At 51.1% G+C, this 9,457-nt stretch overlaps 1 protein-coding gene across 3 annotated transcripts in view; it reads right to left on the minus strand.

Annotated features, from left to right (window-relative positions):
• Positions 1 to 9,457, minus strand: part of ODAD1 (outer dynein arm docking complex subunit 1) — a 22,268-nt gene extending 12,811 nt beyond the window's left edge. Inside the window, exons 1-6 of one of the 3 annotated variants that reach the window (XM_037728460.1) lie at positions 9,225 to 9,457; positions 8,752 to 8,844; positions 7,157 to 7,256; positions 6,818 to 7,007; positions 1,730 to 1,852; positions 1,285 to 1,398 (exon numbers count right to left, since the gene is read on the minus strand). In XM_037728460.1, the coding sequence (XP_037584388.1) occupies positions 1,285 to 1,398; positions 1,730 to 1,852; positions 6,818 to 7,007; positions 7,157 to 7,256; positions 8,752 to 8,821 (597 nt within the window). In that variant the 5' untranslated portion in view covers positions 8,822 to 8,844; positions 9,225 to 9,457. The other 2 variants (XM_017500447.2, XM_037728461.1) reach the window with 2 other exon arrangements.

Consider the following 9,457-nt stretch of genomic DNA (forward strand, 5'->3'; position numbering starts at 1 on the left):
TTTGTATTTTTAGTAGAGATGGGGTTTCACCATCTTGGCCAGGCTGGTCTTGAACTCCCAACCTCAGGTGATCCGTCTGCCTTGGCCTCTCAAAGTGGTGGGATTATAGGCGTGAGCCACCACGCCCAGGCAGCACTGTGATTATGTAATAAAATGGCATTGTTCTTAGAAAATGCTCTAAAGTACTTAGGAGCATAATGCCTACATCATACCATCAAACAGTTCAGCAATCAGGATAACAAATTATTTTCACCAAAATGATAATTACACACACGCATAGTAAGGAGGCATGAGAAAGACAGTGTAAATGTGGCAAATGATCAAACTTGGTGAAGGATATATAGGAGTTCTTTGTACAATTCTTGCACCTTTTCTGTAACTTGAAATTATTCCCAAGGCCGGGCACAGTGGCTCATGCCTCTAATCCCAGCACTTTGGGAGGCCAAGGCAGGTGAATTGCCTAAGGTCAGGAGTTCAAGACCAGCCTGGGCAACATGGTGAAACCCCATCTCTACTGAAAAAAAAATGTTTTTAATTAGCCAAGCATAATGGCAGGCACCTGTAGTCCCAGCTACTTGGGAGCTGAGGCAGGAGAATCGCTTGAACTGGGAGGCAGAAGCTGCAGTGAGCCGAGACCACCCCACTGCACTCCAGCCTGGGTGACATAGCGAGACTCCATCTCAAAAGAAAAAAGAAAGGGCCGAGCACAGTGGCTCACGCCTGTAATCCCAGTACTTTGGGAGCCGAGGCAGGTGGGTCACGAGGTCAGGAGTTCAAGACCAGCCTGGCCAACAGGGTGAAACCCCACCTCTATTAAAAATACAAAAATTCACTGGGCTCAGTGGCGGGTGCCTATAGTCCCAGCTACTCAGGAGGCTGAAGCAGGAGAATCACTTGAACCTGGGAGGTGGAGGCTGCAGTGAGCCAAGATCGCACCACTGCACTCCAGCCTGGGGGACGGAGCAAGACTCTGTCTCAAAAAAAAAAAAAAAAAAAAAGAGAGGGGACAGGGCTGGTTCAGATACCCATGGAATTTATAATAAATGGTCTTGCTTGCTCATAGATTGCCCTGGGTGATAACATTCAGGATGACGCTCTGCTTTGTACAACTATAAATGAGGCTACTTTCCTCGTAGGCCTCTACGCCCTCTGGACTAAAGCAAGCCTACAGCTCTAGTCAATTCCATACTTGAGGCCTGAGTGCTGGAGCAGGTAGGGAAACAGCTGGGGGGAGGACCGTGGCAGGGGTCCCTCTCTCCTCCCCTGGATGCCAGGGCAGCTGACCTTCTTGAGCTTGCGGTCCATGTTCAGATAGCGTTTCCTCTCGATCCGCAGCAGATCCAGCTCCTCACGCAGGGCCGCATTCTGCACCAGCTGGATATCAAAGCGACAGGTGGCCTGGGAGTAGAAAGGTGGTTGGAAGAGTGGGCCTGAGGCCAGGCCTGTCTCCCACCTCCAATTTCAGCCCAGGAAGAGGCACTTATCAGAGCTGGGGCTGGCCTGTTTCCTGAGAAACATGGGTTCTCCGGGGTTGCTGAAAGCAATGTCCACTCCCCTCTAAGGACCCATCAGTCTCCTTTCCTTGGGAACCTCCATCCCTCCAGAATCCTGTGACCCGACACACATGTGCACACACTGTCCACCGTTTATGGAATCCAACGACCACGCCCAGCTCTTCCCCTAACCCCACAATTCAGGCAGGCCGAGGGACCAGAATGTTGACCCTCACCCTGTCCAACTGGTCTTCCAGGATCCTGATCCTTCGCCGGATCTTGACCTTCTGATCTTGGATGAATCCTGAGGACCTGACATTCTTACTGTGGGTAAAGATCCGTGTCTCCCACTCCTGGATCTAGAAGAAAGAGGGTGGTACCCGTTTATGGTTGCCTGGATGTGGGAAAGATTGAATGGCCAAGGGAAAATGAGTCATTACACATCGCAGACATCAGCTGTCCTTATCGCCCCAGAATCCCATGTACCCCTCCGCCGACTGTATCCAGTCCTCCATGCGATTCTGGTGGGCCTTCCAACCACAACGTATCACCCTCTCAGCCACATGACCCAGTTCTAGAGATTCACAGGGCTTGGCCTAGAGATAGGGTTGTGACCCCATGAAGCCAGCCTGACTTGTTTCCTTTTTTTTTTTTTTTTTTGAGACAGTCTCACTCTGTCACGCAGGCTGGAGTGAAGTGGTGTGACCTCGGCTCACTGCAACCTCCACCTCCCAGGCTCAAGTGATTCTCACGCCTCAACCTCCCCAGCAGATGGGATTACAGGCATGTACCACCACATCTAGCTAGTTTTTGTATTTTTAGTAGAGATGGGGTTTTCCCATGTTGGTCAGACTGTTCTTGAACTCCTGACCTCAGGTGATCAGCCCACCTAGGCCTCCCAAAGTGCTGGGATTACAGACATGAGCCACCGTGCCCAGCCCTGACTCCTGTCCTGATAGTCTGGGGGTAGCACATGAGATGGAAGGATGAGATGCCAGGACTTCAGCTGTCATGGCACCCACCACAGCGAGGATCCTGGGAGAATGGGGCCAGTGGGCAGAAATGAAGGGGAGAGCTGGAGAGATGCTGAGAATGAACATTAGACATTCTAATGATGACAGTAGAATCCCTGGGTCTGCTTATGCCTCAAGCCAACTTCCAATCTGTCCTTCTCATTTCTGTATTCATCTGTGCTTGTTGGGGTGTGCTCTGTCTCTCCAAGCAAACTGGGGGTTCAATGAGGACAGAGAGTTGTGTTTTCTCTGTGTCTGAGACAAAGATGATGTTCAACAAAACGTGCGAACTAAATAGATAAATGAATTGCTTAACACTGTGTTTCAATTTGTGCTCTGTTATGGGTTGAATCGTGTCCCATAAAAACTCATATGTTGGCCGGGCACAGTGGCTCACGCCTGTAATCCCAGCACTTTGGGAGACCGAGGCGGGCGGATCACCTGAAGTCAGGAGTTTGAGACCAGCCTGGCCAATATGGCAAAACTCCACCTCTATTAAAAATACGAAAATTAGCCGGGCGTGGTGGCAGGCGCCTGTAGTCCCAGCTACTTGGGAGGCTGAGGCAGGGGAATTGTTTGAACCAAGGAAGTGGAGGCTGCAGTGAGCTGAGAGATTGGGTGACACGTCTCCAAGTGAAGAGCACCAAAGACTGCCAGCAAGCCAACAGAAGCAAAGAAAGAGGCATGGAATAGACATATTCACCCCACACCACTCAGAAGGAACCAAACCTACACCTTGATCTTGGACTTCTGGCCTTCAGAACTGCGAGAAAACATATTTTTGTTATACAAGCCACCCAATTTGTAGAGCTTTGTCACGTATGCACCAAGATGCTGCAGAGGGCTGCAGCAGACTTAAGACTCACTATGGGGATTTTTTTGTTCTTTTTTAGAGATAGGGTTTCACCATGTTGGCCAGGTTGGTCTTGAACTCCTGACCTCGTGATCCACCCACCTCAGCCTCCCAAAGTGCTGGGATTGCAGGCATGAGTCACCACGCCGGGCCCCTGGGATGTTTAAAAAAAAAATTTTTTTTTAATTTATTTTATTGCAGGAAGACCTTGATATGGTCAGATACCACAACTACTAGCGCAAGGTAGTTCACAAGTTCAGCACGAGGGGGCGCTATCATCCTTTTCATGATGTCACATCTTTGTTAGGCTGGATTTTCAGCAGTTGCTGTGATAAAAGGCAAATACCCAAATGTTGGCCAGGCACAGCAGCTCACGCGTATATTCCCAGCACTTTGGGAGGCCGAGGCGGGCGGATCACCTGAGGTCAGGAGTTTGAGACCAGTCTGGCCAACATGGCGAAATCCCGTCTCTACTAGAAATACAAAAATTAGCTGGGCGTCATGGCACATGCCTGTAATCCCACCTACTCGGGTGGCTGAGGCACTGGAATCACTTGAGCCTGGCCTGGGAGGTGGAGGCTGCAGTGCGCCGAGATTGCACCACTGCACTCCAGCCTGGGTGACTGAGTTAGACTCCACCTCAAAAAAGAAAAGAACACCCAAAATGTTGACACTGTGAGAAAATGTAGCAAAGCATACAAGAGGCATATCTGCATTATTTCTTTCAACTGCATGTGAATCCCAACAAAATTTACTTTCTTTCTTTCCTTTTTTCTTTTTTTTAAGAGACAGGTTCTGATTCTGTCACCCAGGGCAAGTACAGTGGCACCATCAAGGCTCAATATAGCCTCCACCTCACAGGCCAGGCTCAAGCAATCCTCCTGCCTCAATAATCGCATTATTGAAGAATAGATGACAATTAAGTGTACAATTTGGGCCACACATGATGGTTTATGCCTGTAATCCCAGCACTTCGGGAGGCCAAGGTGGGCAGATCACCTGAAGTCAGGAGTTCCAGACGGGCCTGGCCAACAGAGTGACACCCTGTCTCTACTAAAAATACAAAATTAGCCAAGTATGTTGGTGGACACCTGCTGTCCCAGCTGCTTGGGAGGCTGAGGCAGAAGAATCGCTTGAACCCGGGAGGTGGAGACTGTAGTGAGCCAAGACTACATGACTGCACTCCAGCCTGGGCAACAGAGCGAGACTCTGTCTCTAAATAAAGTATATAATTTGATACGTTTTGACATAAAATAGTAAAAATATCCATCACCCCTAAAAGTTTCCTTGTGCCCTTTTATAGCAGCTCATCCCATTCTCTTCCTGCAGCCAAGTACTCCCCCAGCAATCCTGAACGGTTTTGTTGTCACTATAGATTGGTTTGCATTTTCTAGAATTTTCTATTAATGGAATTGTATAGTATGGACTCTTTTGGGGATCAAAAGGGTATCTAGTTTCTTTCACACTGAATAGTTATTTTGCGATTCACCCATGTTGTATCAATAGTCCATTTCTTTTATTCACGAGTCGTATTCCATTGCATGCATAGAGCACAGTTTGCTCGTCCATTCAGCCAAGCGACTGAAAGAATGCAATGATGGACATTTGGGTTGTTTCAGTTTTTGATTTTACAAATAAAGTTGAGTTGTTATGAACATCCATGAACAATTCATTGTACGGGCATGTGCTTTCTTTTCTCTTGGGTAAACACCTAAGAGTGGAATGTCTGAATCATATGGTGAAAACCCCATCTCTACTAAAAATACAAAAAAATTAGCTGGGCATGGTGGTACACAGCTACTTGGAGGCTGAGACAGGAGAATCGCTTGAACTGAAGAGGCAGAGGTTGCAGTGAGTTGAGATTGTGCCATTGCACTCCAGCCTGGGCAATAGGCGAGACTGCATCTCAAAAAACAAACTGTGTGCCAAGAGGCATGTGCCATTCTACAGTCCCACCATGAGAATTCTACTTCCTCCACATCCTCACCAACACTTGGTAAGGTCCGTCTTTTTAGTGGAGTTTGGGAGAGTTCTTAATATATTCTGGATGTAAGTTCTCTATCAGATACATGCTTTGCAGATGTTTTCTCCCAGTTTGGAATTTGTCTTTTCATTCCTTGCCTTTGCCAGTTTCTGCAGGCGGGATTCCTTGACTTGTGGATTCCTTGCCGGTGGCCGTATCACTGTGTTTTGCTTTTCGTTGCTGTTGTCTTGAGACAGAGTCTCACTCTGTCACCCGGATCGGAGTACGGTGGCGTGATTTTAAGAAAGGGGGTCTAGGCCAAGGAACGTGGCTCACGCCTGTAATCCCAGCACTTTGGGAGGCTGAGGTGAGTGGATCACCTGAGGTCATGAGTTTGACACCAGCCTGGGTGACAGAGTGAGACTCCATCTAAAAAAAAAAAAAAGAAAGAAAGAAAGTGGATCTCTCTCTGTTGCCCAGGCTGGAGTGCAGTGGGGCAATCATAACTCCTTGAAGACTCAAACTCCTGGGCTCAAGCACTCCTGCCCCCTCAGCCTCAAGACACGCACCACTGTGCCCAAATGACAAGCAGGGTTTTTAAAATGAAGAGTAGACCAGCATTTAGCAAAATGAATCCCACATCCAAAAAAAATATTATTTGCTGAAACTTCTGTTTCAGATATATTATTATATATGTGTGTGTTTACATCAGTATGCATCTTGGTGCATATGAACTACACCTCATGAGTCATGCTCATAAAAACTTGACAGATCACTGGCCTAGAAAAATCACATTGTTTTCAAGGTCAAATAGCAAGGTCCTGAAACAGATGGGATTCACAACCTGTCTAGACTGCGGTGTTGCCACCATCCTCTTGCGGATGAAGAAACTAGGGCCCAGAGAGGTGAAAACCTGCCTGCCTGTGGTAACAGAGCTCTGATGTCAGACCCAGGACCCTAACATAGGTTTCAGTGACTCTAGCATGCAAACCTTTCCTGCTTAACCATACAGTCAGCTCTTTGAATGCCTGGGACTGTGCTAAGCAGCAAACATCTATATTTCCACTGAGCACAACTCTACCAGATGGATGTTTTCAATCACCCCGATTTTTTTTTTTTTGAGATGGAGTCTCACTCTTGTCACCCAGGCTAGAGGGCAGTGGCACAGTCTCGGCTCACTGAAACCTCTGCCTCCCCAGGTTTAAACGATTCTCCTGCCTCAGCCTCCTGAGTAGCTGGGATTACATATGCCACCATGCCTGGCTAATTTTTCTATTTTTTGTAGCGTTGGGGTTTCATCACGTTGGCCAAGCTGGTCTTGAACTCCGACCTCAAGTGATCTGCCCACCTCAGCCTCCCAAAATGCTGGGATTACAGGCAAAAGCCACCGTGCCCGGCCTCATAGCCTGATTTCACATGAGGAAGCTAAGGCTCAGGGAGGTTACAACACTTGCCCGTGTAAGCAGGATTTGCAGAAACCCATCTCAGAACCCACCTGTTTGTCCAGGGCCCTGGTCTGCTCCTGCAGCTCCTCGACCTCCGCCTGCACCTGGACCCGGCCCTTCAGCAGGCGGTCCATGTTCTCCAGCCGCTCGCTGTCCCGAAGCCGCTTGACCTGGTTCTGGGCTGCACTGATCTGCACCTGGAGATCGGCGCGTACCTCCTCCAAGCGCCGGATCTCCTCGCTACCCAGGCAGGGACGTGGAAGAGGGGCCAGCAAGAGAGCAGAACTCAGCATCCCTAAAGGCGGGACACACCGCTCCTGCGCTTCCCACTCAGAGCCAGGAGTCCAGCCTGCCTCCCTCCCCAGCTCAGGGCCCAGGCGCAGGCTCACAGTTGCTTGTTGATGCGCTGGTGGACTTCCTTGCTGTAGGCCCGCCTCTCCCCCTCCATCACCTTGCACTGTCGCTGCAGTCGACTCAGCTCCCAATCCACTGAGAACAGGGCCAGCCAAGGGACTCAACAGGGATCCCGACCACCAGCTCCTTCCAGCCAAAGACCTGGGAATTCTGCTCCCTCTGGGGTCTCACAAACTGCAAACGAACTGCAGACCCAGCCCCCAGCACTCCTCTAGGACTGAACCTCAGTTCTGGGATCCCTCAAGCTTCCTCATCCCTCCATACTCAAAACTGAACTCAGGATTTTTTTTCCCTAAAAGCCACTCCCATCCCACCAGAGGGCACTTCTGGAAGGCCTCTGGGTCCTCTGGGACCTGGGCACACCACCTAGAATTGGGAAAGTTCTTGCTCCCTCCCTCCTTTTCCGCCCCACCATCAGCAGCCCTCAGCCCCATCCTCTTGCCTCCTCCCTCTCTCAGCCCATCCCCTGGGCTCAGCCTCATCCTCTTCTACCTGGACCATCACCCCAGCCTTTCTCTCAACTTCCAGCCTTCCCCCACAGTCCCAGAGGGTCTCTCTACACCCACAGCTGACCCTACCCCACCCACAACTGCCCATACCCCTCACAGGCCTCCCATGATGCCCCAGTACCCACAGAACAAAGTGTCAGCCCCTCAGCCTGGCATCCAAGGCCCCAAGTGACCTGACCTTACCCACCTCTCCGGTCTTGCCCACACGCTCCCCGCCTCCAAAGGCCCAGTAGTTTTCAATCAGAGGGTGATTGTGACTTCCAAAAACACTTGGCAATGTCTAGAGACTTATTTTTTCCAGACAGGGTCTCACTCTGTCCCCCAGGCTGGAGCGCGGTGGCACAATCTCAGCTCACTGCAGCCTCTACCTCTCGGGCTCAAGGGATCCTCCCACCTCAGCCTCACGAGTAGCTGGGATTACAGGTGTATGCCACACCTGGCTCATTTTATTTTTTTGTAGATATGATGTCTCACTGTGTTGCTCAGGCTGGTCTCGAACTCCTGGGCTCAAGTGATCCTCCTTCCTCAGCCTCCCAAAGTGCTGGGATTACAGGCATGAGCCAGCATGCCCAGCCTAGAGACATTTGTCATTGTCACGACTTGTGGGGAAGGGGGGGTGCTACTGGTATCCAGTGAGTACCAGAGTATCCAGAGGCCATGGACACTGCTTGGCATTCTACAACACACAGGACAGCCCCCACAACAAAGAATTATCCCACCCCAAGAGTCAACAGTACCCAGGTTTGAGAAAGCCTGCTCTAGCCACATTCTGTTATCCCTGCAGAAACACCCTTCCCTCCTTCTCCCTTTGGCAATTCCTACAGAGAGTGCTGGGCCCCACTCAAACTTCTCCTGCTGCCTGAAGTCTCCAGCCTGCCCCACTCCCCACACTTGGCCCACCCACGATGGTGCCCACCTTGCCTCCCTTAGGGTGCATATCTGTTCCCACCACAGGGTGCTCCTGGACGGACACTCTCCCCCCTCCCTATAGGACTTGGAACTTGGGAAAGCTAAGGGCTGGAAAAGAAATGGGCGAACGAAACAAAGAATGCATGAATTACCCATTCCCTCCAGAAAGGCCTCGCTTCCCTCCTCGGAGCGGGCACTCCCTGCCGGGCGTCCCAAAGGCATCCTGGCCAAAAAGGGCTGGCCTCCTGTAGGGATGGACATAGACACTTCAGAGAGCAGGCGGGCGAGGGCCCAAAGGAGGGTGGTCGATGAACTGCAAGCGACTGGGAATTGCAAGGGGGTGACCCTAGAACCGCGCTGACCTCATTCCTCCAAGAAGGGTTGGAGGGAGACCTATCTCAGTCCGCTCCCACATCTCTCCCGTCCTCCCACCTCTCACACTGTGGGTCTTGCGTCTCTGGCTCCGACTCTGGCGCGAGGTTGGAAGGGAACAGGATATCCGAGGGCTCTCCGGATATCCGAGGCCGGGCTGTTGGGTCGCAGGGGAGGGGGAACCCCGGGCCTGCTGTAGGGGGTTTGGGCAGGTTTGGCGGAGTCGGGGGCCCTACCTGCTCACGGGCCTGACCTGTTCTTGGTACTCCAAGCTCAGTGTTGTGGTCTGGTTACTGGGGAGATAAGGGACCAATGAGGCCTGAGGACAGCAGCCGGGGAGGGACCAAGGCCGCGGGAGAAACTACGGGAGGAGGGGCAGAGAAGGCTGCGAGGCTAGACCTGCAGGGTTCCCGGGGACTTAGAACTGATGGGCGAGGTGGGGCGCGGTGGCTCACGCCTGTAATCTCACCACTTTCGCAGGCCGAG

Source organism: Cebus imitator, unplaced genomic scaffold, assembly GCF_001604975.1.
Source record: "Cebus imitator isolate Cc_AM_T3 unplaced genomic scaffold, Cebus_imitator-1.0 Scaffold266, whole genome shotgun sequence".
Lineage (NCBI taxonomy): Eukaryota > Metazoa > Chordata > Mammalia > Primates > Cebidae > Cebus > Cebus imitator.